Here is a 16,036-nt window from a genome sequence, read left to right as displayed (position 1 = left end):
TCATGGTATTTTGGTTCAGTACTGTCTGACATTTCATCATGGAAAGACTTAGCCCGGCACAACGTCTACAAATAATTCAGCTGTACTACGAGAATCAGCGTTCTGCCAGGAGTGTATTTCGCGCTCTTAGAGCGGAACATATGGTCTACATAATCGGCCCACCGAACGCACAATTCGCTACACCGTCGAGAAGTTTGAAACCCAATTTTCATTATTGGATAATACGCGACCAATAGACCGCATACAGCACGAAGTGCAGAAAATATTGCGGCGGTAGCCGAGAGTGTACGTGATGACCATAATGAATCAATTCGGCGCCGATCTCAACAGCTTGGCTTGTCGTATGCAACAACTTGGCGTATTTTACGTAAGGATCTTGGTATGAAAGCATACAAAATTCAACTCATTCAAGAATTGAAGCCGGCTGACCTTCTAAATCGTAACCGTTTCAGTCTATGGGCTCTTGAACAGCTTGAAGAAGATCCAATGTTTTCAACCAAAATTTTGTTCAGCGATGAGGCCCATTTCTGGCTTAATGGCTTTGTTAATAAACGAAATTGCCGTATTTGGGATGAAGAACAATCCGAAGAACTTCAAGAGCTGCCATTACATCCAGACAAAACAACGGTTTGGTGTGGTTTATGGGTTGGTGGAGTCATCGGTCCATATTTTTTTAAAAATGAGGCCGGCAGGAACGTAACTGTGAATGGCGCCCGTTATCGCGCCATGCTAACGGACTATTTGCTGCCTGAAATTGAAGCCCGTAATCTCGATGACATTTGGTTCCAACAAGACGGCGCCACTTGCCATACAGCCCGTGCAACCATGGCTTTATTGCGAGAACAATTCGATGAACAGTTAATTTCACGATTTGGACCAGTGAATTGGCCTCCTAGATCATGTGACATCACACCTCTAGACTTTTTCCTTTGGGGCTACGTGAAGTCCAAAGTCTATATGGATAAGCCGAATACGATTGAGGAATTGGAAGCCAACATTACTCGGGTCATTCGTCAAATTCCACTCGAAATGCTCGAACGTNATAGACAACGTTTAATTATTGATTTTAAACACCTATTAATAATTAAAAAGTATTCAAATTAATTTAAAATAAGTAAAAAGAAAGTAGACAGTGACAAAAATCAGTACTTATGATTTATAGATATATTTTTTTTAATTTTCAAAAATCAAAAAAAAATAGTAATTATGGAGGGCCCATGACCGGACCGGTCCTAAAAGTTGTTAAAAGAATAGTAGTTTGAAATAAAATATTTTCACAAAAATCGAAAGATACACTCACTTTCAAAAATACGATTTAAAATTTCAAACTCAAAAATCTTAATCAAAAACACTTTGAATATTTTTTTTGTATTTTTATCTGTAAAGGCCATCTAAAAACAAAGATTTTTATAAAAAAAAGCTTTAATTTGGACCATTATTAAGAAAGTTATGACCAAAAAACAAAAAAAGAGCGTTTTTTTTGAAAATTTTATAACTTTTGAACAAGTAATCAAAAAAATCTGAAAATTTGCCAGAAAGGATTTTTTGAGTGGTACTAAAAAATATAAAAAAATTTAAGGAAATCGAAAATTTAAATTTTTCGTACCGTCCGATTTGGCGTGGAATGCCCCATATATATAATGCACAAGCACATCCCTGGTTTTGGATAAATGTTAACACAAACTTTTATTCGAAAAATGTTTTGAAGAATCGCCATCTGTTGCTATTTTAGGTTATGTAAGAAATGCCCTGTATAAAAATTAGCGAGTTTAAATATAAATTTTTCAAGTAGTTTTTCAAAAGTTCGTAGAAAATTAAATAATTAAAATGATGGACATTATTAAGGGAAATTATATTGAACTTAACTAAAATATATTAAAATCTTCCAGTATTATAACAGGGTGTTGCAAAAAGGTGTTGTCAAACTTGAGGAGGTTGCGAAAGAAAATTTTTGTATACAAACCCCAAGAGGGAAATGAACCGTTTTGGCCCTGGAGGAAGTTTTGTCCAAAAACGTAATGTTATTATATTCACCCCAAAAGGCTTCGATATTTAAGTAATTTTTTTTAAGGATATCGCAAAAATAATAAATTTATAGTCGTTAAAAACGGCTTGTCGTAGGTCCTTTAGTTCGATGCAAAACCTCTTCTTCAATGACCACTGTCCGTGCAATTCATGGATGTCAACTTCCTACATCTGGTTTAAAGTTGCCTTTTTCTATTAACCGACGATGAATTGACGAAAATGTCATTCGGCAAGAATGTCGGCTATTCAGAGAGCGCTCAGCTTTGCATCTTGTTTCGCCATAAATAAGATGCATGTCTGCATACTCTTCAAACGTAAATAGGTCCATTTCAACAACTTAGAAGCAATATTTCGTCGCAAACAAAACAAATGTGAAACAAGTCAATTAGATCCGATCATCTGTTAAGTGACAGTTCTGTTCATTTGTTTCACTATTCTTCACAGCGGAACACAGATGAGATTGTGTAGCTAGATTATGCGTGCAATAGAGCTTTCATCACACAGTTATGGATAAAATCAGTTTTTACCAACATCGTGTGTAGGACATTCACTTATCAGAAGAGATAAACGTGTTTATTTTATTTCAAATCACTTTTTGCGTTGTCCTTAAAAAAAATTACTTAAATATCAGTCTTTTGGTGTCAACGAGATAACATTACGTTTTTTGACAAAAATTGACCCAGCACCAATACACAATATCCTCTAGATCCCCCTCAAGCTAGGCAACACCGTTTTGGAACTCCCTGTATCTCACTGCAAAACTGTAGAATTAGAGCGTTTTTCACAAATAAATAATATGTAACAGAAAAAACTGACACTGATAGGGAATTTTTCAAATATGAAGTTTCAATTGAAGGTTTGTAAGTAGGTACCTATTTAAAAAATGATTATTTTATTATTTTAATTCAAAATCTTTTCAAGCAAGTTACTGGTAAACTACCGAAAAATTATTTAAATATTTTAGAAATTTCTTTACTTCTAGGTAGTTCATATTTTTTAGTAATTTTATATATTAACAAAAATCTTTTTATTTTAGAAATATATAGTTTACAAAAGAATATATACAAAATCTTCATTTCATCATTCCTGCTAGTGTGCAACCGAAATGTAAAATTTGCCAGTACTTTAAGTACTTGGCTCAACTGTTTAATAAAACTTATGTTTTTCCTGAAACAGAAAGGCTCTTTAATATTTCCAAGAACTTGAACTTCTGAGAAACCACACTAGCTAATATCAGTAGTGAGCAAGTAAATGAAATTTGATTAAAAAAATCACACAGCTTCGCTAAATTGGACTGGACTTGACACAACATGTATGTAGTGTCTTAAAATTTAAAACGTTACAAAAACTAATTCGAAACAGTTTATTTTATATCGTACTAATGTATTTATAATTTATTTTTTCATTGTTTTACCTTCATAGAACGAAAAGCAAATAACATTTGATTAAGGCATACTTCATTTTGGGAACCTCCCATCAAATTGTGAGTCATTCACAATGAAACACTCGTATTTTTCGGCTATAAAAAGAAATATTAAAATGCTTGTTGCGGAAATAACTACAAACTACATATTTTGTAACATAAATATCGGAAAGCCCCAATCAAACCACAATTAAATATTTTTGTTTGGTTTCAGATGCCATTAGGAAGTTACTTGTCTATTCGGTGTGCTCTGGCGTTATTTTTCCTGCAAATTGCCACGTTCACAATGCTGCTGCCGACCTGCCCCCCGGAATGTATTTGCCTTTCGCAAACCCAGGTAAATCCACATAAAGATCTAGTACGTAGAGGTTGTGGAGTTGTGCTGACCAAGTTTCACAAACTCCGTTTCAGATGAAGTTTAATACTGTTGTTCCGCACAACTTTAGAATTTAATAATAGTTCTTGAGTTCATTTCGAAAATACGGTGCCTCCCTAAAATTGTATTTATGTTATAAATAGCGAACGACAGTCATAAATAAAAAGGAAATTATATCGATTCAAACTTTCAAATTTCTGACTCTTCTAGGTACTGAGAAAGAGTAGTAATTAATTTATTCACAACGTATGAAAGCTTTCAAAAGATCATTTGGATTTTACTTGAAGTCCTGAAAAAGTTTGGGAATTCCAATGGAAAAATCTAGTACTAGTGAACATTAAACATTTTACAACCCTTTCCATCGCAATTATTGATTTTATTAAACATGAAATAGATAAGTGTGAGTTCATATTACCAATGGGAATGTGTGTATGTATGTATGTCGGAGGGGTGGTGGAATTGTGTTCCACCACGACACTTAGGCCTTATTAGGCCCCTTGTACACCCTCCTTCATTACTCGAGTACTTTTCTTCAAACCATCTTATTTACTACACGGATGGCTTGGTGGCAAAGTCTCGTACAGTTTATGTATGATAGCATGGTCTTGAGTTACAGAGATTTCTTGCTCTGCTCTCATTACCATTTATCGGGGACCACACGCGTGAAGCAAATGTTGGGCGACTAAGGTCTCTTGGTAGGCTGTCACAGCCACGTCCCCGAGCCTCCCTTAGGTCACCCATCCAAATTCCAGCCCACGTCCGTGATGCTTGACTCGGCAGATCGAAATCCGCCGGCCAAGACACCCGGCTAGGCGGACCAATGGGAATATAAAAAGAAGTCTTCAACTCTTACGATCCTTTATTGTAAAATTACATATGACGACTAGTTTTGAGGTCCAAATTTACACCTCATCATCAGGTCATAAAAGGATATCACAATTACAAGGTAATAAATTTTGGAACAAATTCTAATCTTCAAAGGAACTTTAAACATCAAGATATATAATAAATTAGCCAAACGTGTAGGTATAATACATTCAACTCTCACAATTATTCATATTCACTCCCTTATCTTTGTTTCTTTTGTATTTTGAAAAAATGGTATGAGACCAAAGTATAGGAAATTTTCTTAAGATTTGTAGGTCAATGATCGAATATCAATAGCCAGAGGCCAACAATCAATGACCAGATGTTGCAACGTCAAAAACAAATAACTGTGGGTCATTAGTTAGAGGCAAAGAGTAAAGACGAATTTTCTGAGGCCAAAAATCAGTGACCATAACCCGAAAGTCGATAATCTCATATCAAAGGGTGAACAAAGGTCAATGCTATTGCAAAGATCAAATAGAAATAACCAATGGTCGAGGGCAATTATCAAAGATCAATGATAGTATGTCAAATGTTGATGACCAGAGGCCAAAAGTCTGTGACCAACAATACAGGATTTTTCAAAAGCCAAAGTTAGATAATAACCATAGATCAGTGGTTAGAGGCAAAGGTCAATGTTCGTAGACGTCAAAGGACAATGCCCAGAGTTCAAAAGTCAATGATAGGATAACAGAGGTTAAGGATCAGGAAGATCAGTGGGAAGGTCAGTGTTCAAAAGTCAAATACAAATAAACTTCCAAAGCAAAGATCAAATGTTAATAATCTGAGGCCAAAGGTCAATAACCGGATGGCAATACCACAAGATCAATAATTTTTCGAAATTTTAGGTAATGTAAAGTGAACCGAAGTATTTCAAGGTTTTCCATGTATTTCCTTTTTTATATTTTTGAGGTATTTTGACGAATTTGAAGGTTTTGGATGTATTACCACATTTTTCGATGTTTCTAAAGGTTTTCAAGGTATTTTGCTGTTTACCAGTAGTTTGAGGAAATTTTCTAGTATTTCGATAAAATTTCACAGAATTTTGAACTTGATTTCAAATTACTCCTGGAACAGGAGATTTTTTTGACATTTTCAAAAATGATCTAGTTTGATTTTCATTCGCCGTCCCTTCTATATGGCGCACGCATCTTTGCCCTGTGAGAAAGTAATACTTTTAATATATTTTATATTTCTTTATTAACAACTTTAAAGCTCATACTTCAATAATTGTTTTTATGAAATTACAGCACTTTGTTTACCGGTACATTACCCAAGTTATCGCGTCGGAAGTTCAGTATATGAACCCAATCTTTCAGTTTACTACTTCGGCCTTATAAAAGAGAGATAACCGGGGTTTATCAAACTTAAATTGATCGTTCGTCGCTTTATTAAATCTTTAAAAGCTAATTAAAAACCATAACCGTAACCGGGGAACACCTGAACTCCAATATTAGAGGTTGTATCTTTTTCGCGCCGTTAAAAAAGCCATTTCAAAGAAATGTTCCATTTCTGAGAACATCGGCTCTTGTATATAATTAAATAGAATTTTCTGCACGTTCGTTTCCAGTAGAGCAGCGGATCCGGTATCAAAAGGCATGAGCTGCGAGAAATTGGCTTTGATCTCGTTTTTATCGTAATTATTTGCGATTTAATGGATTGGCGTTATTAATGAGCGCATGAACAATGAATATGCTACAGTTTAGAGTCTTAATTGCATTTAACGAGCAGTAGGAACGATGTACTTTTCTTTTCTCGTCCATTGGAACAGTTAATTGCTACTATACAGGGTGTTTCTGAAATAATTTCCTTGAAAAGGATCATGGAGGGCACGAAAATAAGCAACATTTATTAAGCAACTGATGGTCTAAATCTAAAACATTACGTTTTAAATTGAAAAAAAAAATGTTCACATGAACGTTTATACAAATTTAAAGCCGTCCTTGGTGCAGCAGCCAGCTGTACCTTTGATATGGAAGTTGCCGCGCACAGCAGTACGAAAGTGCTAATGGCGGTTTTGGCGGCTTAAATTTTTTGTTCGAAAATGCTGAAATTTATTCGGCTGTCACTAAAAAGTAACACAAAATTAAACGAATAGACGAATTACTTACCAATAGACGATATGTTCTACAAAAATTGTTCAAAGTTGTTTTCCAAGTGCTAATAAACATGCTTCCAAACGACGGTCAAAATTCTATCACCAAAAACACTACACCACACGTTCACTGAGAACCGTTGCTGGAACCGAGATCTCTGTACACTGTGAGGATTTGCATTACATCAATAGTGAATATTGTGAAAATTTATTATGCCGTCTCTACTAAAACAATATTCGTCCGTGAAAAGCACCTTGCTTGTAAAATCCGGATCTTGCTCAATTTTTTGTCGAAATCATTGGTAAAATTACACACGGGACTGAAAATCATTGTTATTTAATGCCTGAACCCTGAATAGGGGTGTAATAATTGTTCCCGTAGTACATTCCACACGGTACTGTTAGATACACCCACTTCTCGACCAATATCGCGAGTACTGCGCCTCGGATCTTCCTCAACGAGGTTCCTAATGTTTTCTTCGTTGTGGAACACACTTTACAGCCTTCATATGTCAGGTAGACATTCCTGGTATCCCGTAACCTTTGAACTGCCTTTTGCATTATTCTACTGTTAGGTTACGGACCGTATAAAAAATGACAAGTTTCATTTGTACTGACGTTCTCCGTACCATATCTACTAGTTCTTGATCAGAAAACATTTTATGCGCTGGTTAAGTAATACTGCGGCATACAACGCACGTGCACAAGATGCGCAGGGTCGGTTTACATTTATGGTTATGATCAGTTGCTTAATAAAAGTTGCTATTTCGTGCTCTTTATCATCCATTTCAAGTAACGTACTTATTGCAGGAATACCCTGTATATCAGGTGAAAGAGTGATAATGAGTAATTTTAGTTAGTATGATTCGAACTTCATAATTATTAATACAATAAAATTGAACTGATACGTTAGGCTAGGTCAGGTTAGGGTTTTCTTTTTTAAAAATGTCGTAAAAATGATTATATTTCTGACCATTTCTTGCCCTTATCGCATAAGAAACACGCAGGCGTAAGTGAAAATGTTATCCATCCGCGAACGCTATTTTTCAAGAGAGGTTGGATATCGTTGAGTTGACACACGTACATTTAAACGTACAGANTTGATAATAATAAACTTAATATTAATGAACTATTTAATAAATAATGTTAATAAGAAAGCGAGTTATTCAAAACCAAACTATAGCTACTTTAAATTAAATGTTATATATTTTATTGGAATATAAATCATATACTCGATTAAATCAATTAGCTTAAATTTTTTTAATCATTGTCATGAAAAACAATTTGATAATTTAGTTAGGATATTAATTACAAAAACTTATGGTATAGAAAAACTAAACAATAGTAATGTCAGGTACATGTTTGGGAAAATCAATGAAAAACTACGTAATTCAATTATTTATATAAGTTGTAGGCGTAGAGTATATACTTCGAGTGAGTGCGAGAGAAACGCAGTATACGGAGGCGACCAAGAGCGGACGGGAATCACGGCACGCGCGCCTTATTAACAATAAAAAACAAGTCTTCAGAATAGAATATGCCGGCGTAACTCTTCGAATTTTTGTTAATGTTCAAAGATTATCTAAGAATTTTTTTGTTCAGGATACCTCAAAAAGCCTAAAAAAATGTATTTCGAGCGAAAAAATCGAGAATTACGAATTTGTTTAAAAAAAATTGTTTAAACAATTTTTGAATGAAATATGTCGGCATAACTCTTCGGATTTTTGTTAAGAGATGTTCAAAGATTATTTAAGAATTTTGGCAATACTAAAAATTGCAATTTTTAGTAGGTAAGGTAAGGTAAGGTAAAAAATATTTATTGTGCATAGTTATAAGACAATATACAACCTATACACAAAAGGACTAGACACAGATAACTGATAATTAGNCGCCGTTAAAAAAGCATTTCAAAGAAATGTTCCATTTCTGAGAGCATCGGCTCTTGTATATAATTAAATAGAATTTTCTGCACGTTCGTTTCCAGTAGAGCAGCGGATCCGGTATCAAAAGGCATGAGCTGCGAGAAATTGGCTTTGATCTCGTTTTTATCGTAATTATTTGCGATTTAATGGATTGGCGTTATTAATGAGCGCATGAACAATGAATATGCTACGGTTTAGAGTCTTAATTGCATTTAACTAGCAGTAGGAACGATGTACTTTTCTTTTCTCGTCCATTGGAACAGTTAATTGCTACTATACAGGGTGTTTCTGAAATAATTTCCTTGAAAAGGATGATGGAGGACACGAAAATAAGCAACATTTATTAAGCAACTGATGGTCTAAATCTAAAACATTACGTTTTAAATTGAAAAAAAAAAATGTTCACATGAACGTTTAAACAAATTTAAAGCCGTCCTTGGTGCAGCAGCCAGCTGTACCTTTGATATCGAAGTTGCCGCGCACAGCAGTACGAAAGTGCTAATGGCGGTTTTGGCGGCTTAAATTTTTTGTTCGAAAATGCTGAAATTTATTCGGCTGTCACTAAAAAGTAACACAAAATTAAACGAATAGACGAATTACTTACCAATAGACGATATGTTCTACAAAAATTGTTCAAAGTTGTTTTCCAAGTGCTAATAAACATGCTAACAAACGACGGTAAAAATTCTATCACCAAAAACACTACACCACACGTTCACTGAGAACCGTTGCTGGAACCGAGATCTCTGTACACTGTGAGGATTTGCATTACATCAATAGTGAATATTGTGAAAATTTATTATGCCGTCTCTACTAAAACAATATTCGTCCGTGAAAAGCACCTTGCTTGTAAAATCCGGATCTTGCTCAATTTTTTGTCGAAATCATTGGTAAAATTACACACGGGACTGAAAATCATTGTTATTTAATGCCTGAACCCTGAATAGGGGTGTAATAATTGTTCCCGTAGTACATTCCACACGGTACTGTTAGATACACCCACTTCTCGACCAATATCGCGAGTACTGCGCCTCGGATCTTCCTCAACGAGGTTCCTAATGTTTTCTTCGTTGTGGAACACACTTTACAGCCTTCATATGTCAGGTAGACATTCCTGGTATCCCGTAACCTTTGAACTGCCTTTTGCATTATTCTACTGTTAGGTTACGGACCGTATAAAAAATGACAAGTTTCATTTGTACTGACGTTCTCCGTACCATATCTACTAGTTCTTGATCAGAAAACATTTTATGCGCCGGTTAAGTAATACTGCGGCATACAACGCACGTGCACAAGATGCGCAGGGTCGGTTTACATTTATGGTTATGATCAGTTGCTTAATAAAAGTTGCTATTTCGTGCTCTTTATCATCCATTTCAAGTAACGTACTTATTGCAGGAATACCCTGTATATCAGGTGAAAGAGTGATAATGAGTAATTTTAGTTAGTATGATTCGAACTTCATAATTATTAATACAATAAAATTGAACTGATACGTTAGGCTAGGTCAGGTTAGGGTTTTCTTTTTTAAAAATGTCGTAAAAATGATTATATTTCTGACCATTTCTTGCCCTTATCGCATAAGAAACACGCAGGCGTAAGTGAAAATGTTATCCATCCGCGAACGCTATTTTTCAAGAGAGGTTGGATATCGTTGAGTTGACACACGTACATTTAAACGTACAGAAATATCACAGTCAAAAAGCCAAATACAATTGTAAGAACACTTTCTATAACTAGACTTAAAAGTTGACAATATAAATTTAAAAAGTTTTCTGAGATTTTAGTCATCGATGAAGATGACTTAGTCAGCTTTAGGGTATGAAGCTGATTAAGTAAAAGAATTACAAGGATATTTACCTCTAATATACAGGGTGTCCCGGTACTTGATACAAAAAATTCGAATACAGATAGATGAGGTCAAAATAATCAGTTTTTCATATAATTTTTTTCCATACGGGCCTTCGTTAACAAGTTACGGGCCCTCAAAGTTGAAAGTTAAAATCTTATTTTTATTTACAGTCTCTCAACTATTAACTTCAACATAATGCAAATTTGGTGATCCATAACACATGCGTATAGCTTGTTTTTGATGTAGTAAGTGAAACTTCATTATGCCCAGAACGCCAGGGACGGACTATGCCCAATGGTTAACAACCCAGAATTTTTGCATAAATGAAGATCGCAATCTGCCTGTATCAAAAGCAAGTTCCCTGAAGCCAACGATAATACCCTCTCGGTTCAACTCGGTAAAATTAACAGTTTAGGAAATATTTGCGATTTTATGTCACAGTGCACATCGAGCGACGCCTCCGCCATTTTTTGTTTTTAATTTTTAATTGGACATAATTACTATTTTTAAAATAAGAGCCTAGGAAATTTTACTGTATACTAATGTAATTTTCACTAACAAAATTTGACAAATACGATTTACACTTACCACAAAATAGAAAAGCGAAACAAGAATATGTTAAAGTAAGCTAAAAATATAAATTTAAAAAAGGAAGACTATCAAAATACATTTATTTTCTATATGGGCACTTTTCATCTCCACACACTTTCTAAGTCTACGAATGTTATTTGTTTCTACACGAAAAAGCATTTCTGAAGTAGGTCTAATATTATTACAATGGAAATTAATTCTTTGTAGAAATTCATCCCTGGTCTGTACTGGAGTTGCGTACACTAAACTTTTCAAGAAAAAGTAAGAAGTCTCGGGTTAAAGTCTGGAAAACGTGGTGGTCATGAAATTGCGCCTCCATCCATTTATTATAAAACACAACGAATAAATAATTTCGTACATCAAGATTGAAATGGAGAGGAGCCCCATTGTGCATTTCTTCGGGTGTCTAATGGAACATCATTTAATAGTGGCTGCAAATTATTTTGCAAAAACCCCAACTATCGATGTCCATTCAGACGTTCCTCAAAGACGCATGGACCTATTAAATTATTACCACAGAAATGCTTTTTCATGTACAAACAAATAACATTCGTATAGTCCAGGCTGTATCGTCGCTCCCGCTAGGAACATGATTCTCGTTAGATTTTTTTTCATATCTTACTAAAAAAATGACCCCTGAAACATATCCGCATGTTGCCAGACGTTACTAATGGTCAAAAATTGTTTAAACAATTTTTTTAAACAAATTCGTAATTTTCGATTAGCGGGAGCGATGATACAGCCTGGACTATTGCTTCTAGCGACATTAACGTGGTATACCTTTCCTAAACGCAACACGTAGACGAAGAAATATTTCCATTCCAAAATCATGCACATGTACAAAAGTTAGCACTGTTTGCAAATGTTCTATAATGCTGTTTGTGGCACCCTCTACACTATATTTAAAATTTGAATTTTTCACCCTGAAAAACTCTTGTATACCAAGTTTTATACGTTGTCACGTTGTCAGTAAATAGTGAAGAAAACTGGAAAACTGGAACTTTGACGCTTGTATTTCCATAATTATCAAGTTATGTACTAAGGTAAAATAAGGCAAATCGATCTATTTTAATCTCGAGAATTTGTGGTAGAATTCTGTACAGATCTTTCGGCGACACTCTGTATATTTTGTTTATTTTTACCTTAAAAACGCTCCTCTAAAAATTATGTACACTTCATAGCGTAATCAAATAATTGCTTACTTTTGCTTAGCGGACTATTGCCTTCCATTGACTTACGGGACATTTTTCTTTGTTCCAGGTGCTGTGCAATTCGGGGGGCTTGAGGGAGATCCCCAAGAAGCTGCTGCCACCCACCGTCGAACACCTGTCGCTCACCCGCAACCACTTCCCCATCATCAAGAGCGACTCTTTCGCCGGCCTCCGATACCTGCGGAAGCTCTCCCTCGACGGGAATAACATATCCATTATCAAACCGTTCGCGTTTAGGGGCCTGCCCAGGCTCAAAGAGCTCTCCATCCAGCAGACGCCCCTAGCGACGGTGGCGCAGTTCGCTTTCGCGGGCCTGCAGAATATCACCTCGATCTACCTCAGTCACAACAAGATCAGGAAGGTGGAGGGGTACGCCTTTGCGGGGACGTCGAACCTGAAGCTGTTAGTTTTAACGAACAACCCGATACAAAAAATCGAGAGCCACGCTTTCAGCGGACTCACCAATGTGGAGCGGCTCAGCTTTCCCTCGGGTATGTATGGCTTTGTCTGGTAACAAATTATTGCAAGGCAAACGTGCTTTAAATCTAATAAGGTGGAAAAATTGTGGTACCTATACGCAAAAAAAGAAATTCTTAAACGTTCATTTAAGTGATGAAGTTTTATTTAGTATTAAGAATATATTTCTTTGGAGTATACAGGGTGTCCGGGTACTTGATACAATAAATTCGAGTACAGATATATGAGATCAAAATAATATCAGTTCTTCATATAATTTTTTCCATCGGGCCTTCGTTAACAAGTTACGGGCCTCAAAGTTGAAAATTAAAATTTTATTTTTATTTACAGTCTCTAAAGTATTAATTTCAGCATAATGCAAATTTGGTGATCGATAACACATGCGTACAGCTTGTTTTTGATGTAATAAGTGAAACTTCATTATTCCCAGAACGCCAGAGAACGGACTATGCCCAATGTTTAACAACCCAGAATTTTTGCATAGATGACGATCGCAATCTGCATGTATCAAAAATAAGTTAAAAAATAATTTAAAAGAAAGAAAACTGTCAACATTCATTTTCAATATGGGCACCTTCCACCTCTACATACTTCCTAAGACTACGAATGTTATTTGTTTGTACATGAAAATGCATTTCTGTGGTAATAATTTAATAAGTCCATACGTTTTTGAGAAACATCTGTATGGACATCGAAATTTGGAGTTTTTGCAAAATAATTTACAGTCACTATTAGACGATGTTCCGTTATATACCCGAAGAAACGTTTGGTTCATGCACAATGGGGCTCCTCCCCATTTCAATCTCGATATATGAAATTATTTATCCATTGTGTTTAATAATAAATGGATTGGGAGAGGAGGCGCAATTCTATGGCCACTACGTTCTCCAGACTTTAACCCGATGGACTTCTTACGTATGCAACTCCAGTACATACAAGGGATGAATTGCTACAAAGAATTAATTTCCAATGTAATAATATTAGACCTACTCCAGAGATGCTTTTTGGTGTACAAACAAATAACATTCGTAGATTTAGGAAATATGTGGAGGTGAAAAGTGCCCATATTGAAAATGTATTTTGATAGTCTTTCTTCTTTAAAATTATTTTTTTAACTTAGTTTAACATAGATATTCTTGTTTCGTTTTTCTATTTTGTGTTAAGTGTAAAGTGTATTTATCAAATTTTGTTAGTGACAATTACATTAGCACACAGTAATATTTTCTAGGCTCTTGTTTTAAAAATATGTACGCTTGTAACATAGTAATTAATTCCAATTAAAAATGGTGGAGGCGCCGCTCGAGTGTACTGTGACATAAAATCACAAATATTTCCTAAGCTGTTCATTTTACCGAGTTGAGTTGGCAAATTCTTCAGAGAATTTATTAATCATACAGGCAGATTGTGATCGACATCTATGCAAAAATTCGGGGTTGTTAACCATTGGGCATAGTCCGTCCCTGGCGTTCTGGGCATAATGAAGATTCACTTACTACATCAAAAACAAGCTGTACGAATGTGTTATCGATCACCAAATTTGCATTATGCTGAAGTTAATAGTTTAGAGACTGTAAATAAAAATAAGATTTTAATTTTCAACTTTGAGGGCCCGTAACTTGTTAACGAAGGACCGTATGGAAAAATTTTATATGAAGAACTGATATTACTTTGAACTCATCATATACATATAATATACTCGAATTTTTTGTATCAAGTACTGGGACACCCTGTATATAAATACACTTGATTTAAGAATTTCTCTTTTTGCATGTATTAAAGCATTTGTATTACTCATGAGGGATAAGTCCTATCTTTTCGCTTGTTTTTTAAGTCGGTAAATAGCTGTTTGCCTACCCTATTTATTTGCGGTAATCATTTAAATACACACTCGAAAATATTATTTTTAAAAAGTGACATTTAAATGACAGTTAATAGTTATTTATGTCAACCTAAACTGAATGAAAATCTGTGGATCCCACCGGGCCTTCGCCCCGGGACTCTAAGATTTTACTGCATTCATAATAAAAAATAGTATGTGCAATTCGTGTGGTTATCTATTGTTCACTTGAACTGATGAGTTGCCCAATTCCGCTCTCGTGTTACCGCACTTATTGTACAATATACTATTTTTAACTACATTTTGATATTTTGACACATAACAGAATAATTTTAATTTACAGGGTGTTACAAATTAGTAGGTCAAGCACATACAAATTCTTTGGACTAAAATAATGGGACTTTTCTTCAGTTTGCAACAACAAATGTTTTACATTTTTTCTCAATAACGGTGTGTCATCATAAATCAAAAGCTTCTCCCGATGGGACTCTGTGTCGTCCCCTTTTTAGAATTACTTTCTAGAGACTAGGGACAATATTCATCGATCTCCAAAAGTGTACAGTTATATTTCTCCCCGGACTTCGTCTATAGGGTCACCCATAATATTTCACATCATTTTTTACTGATATGTCCAAATATATGTTTTGCTTAAATTAATGTTATTGAACTTTAACTCTTTCTAAGTTAGTGAAAATAAATACCTTTTTACAGTACAGCAATGGACTATAATGTTTGCAACGCTTACTCTGTAGATGTACTTTACTGTTGTTCCGCCTAACTCCGCTAATCTGATTCCAACATTTGTATGTTCCTTTTCCCTAATATTGCATATTTTGATGTTACCAGACGCAATTATGGTTTTGAAACTTATACTTTTAATTAATTAATCCTCAGTCTAATATAACATCTAAAAAGTTTAATAATAATGACTGGATTGCCAGTGTAACTTACAGGCAGTCTATTAAAAATGATAGTTTGTTGTTGACAGCGTTGAAAAGAAATAACCACATGGTGATAATTAATATTAGGGAAAAAATATCCATGAGTATGAGTATATCGCCTTTAGATTTGAAAGATTTTATTGTCCACAGCTGTATCTACACTAGCAAAATACTTCGGGATATCAGCGACAACATTATATCGAAACAAATAAACCCAGTGAGTGCCACACCATAGGATTGAACCCAATTTTATATGTTTTCATATACCTAGAAAAATTGCCCCTATATCCAGCCTAATACATTATGGAGAAATTTAATATCTCAAAAAAAATCGCCAAGCTGCGCCACGTAGAATTTATGATACGTGACATTCTTTAGTAACTACTATATAAAGAATGGGATATTGGAAAGTAAATATT

The 16,036-nt window shown here is 34.9% G+C and overlaps 1 protein-coding gene across 1 annotated transcript in view; it reads left to right on the top strand.

Moving 5' to 3' along the window:
* The first annotated feature begins 726 nt into the window (after nucleotides 1–726).
* Nucleotides 727–16,036, top strand: part of LOC108917022 (chondroadherin-like) — a 27,770-nt gene continuing 12,460 nt past the window's right edge. The window contains exons 1-2 of the mRNA XM_023454697.1: nucleotides 727–1,005; nucleotides 3,663–3,785. Of these exons, the coding sequence (XP_023310465.1) occupies nucleotides 727–1,005; nucleotides 3,663–3,785 (402 nt within the window). The remainder of the gene's footprint in view (nucleotides 1,006–3,662; nucleotides 3,786–16,036) is intronic.

Source organism: Anoplophora glabripennis, unplaced genomic scaffold (assembly GCF_000390285.2).
Source record: "Anoplophora glabripennis isolate ALB-LARVAE unplaced genomic scaffold, Agla_2.0 scaffold3, whole genome shotgun sequence".
Lineage (NCBI taxonomy): Eukaryota > Metazoa > Arthropoda > Insecta > Coleoptera > Cerambycidae > Anoplophora > Anoplophora glabripennis.
The sequence above is the reverse complement of the archived record's forward strand: the minus strand, read 5'-3'. Positions and strand labels throughout refer to the sequence as shown.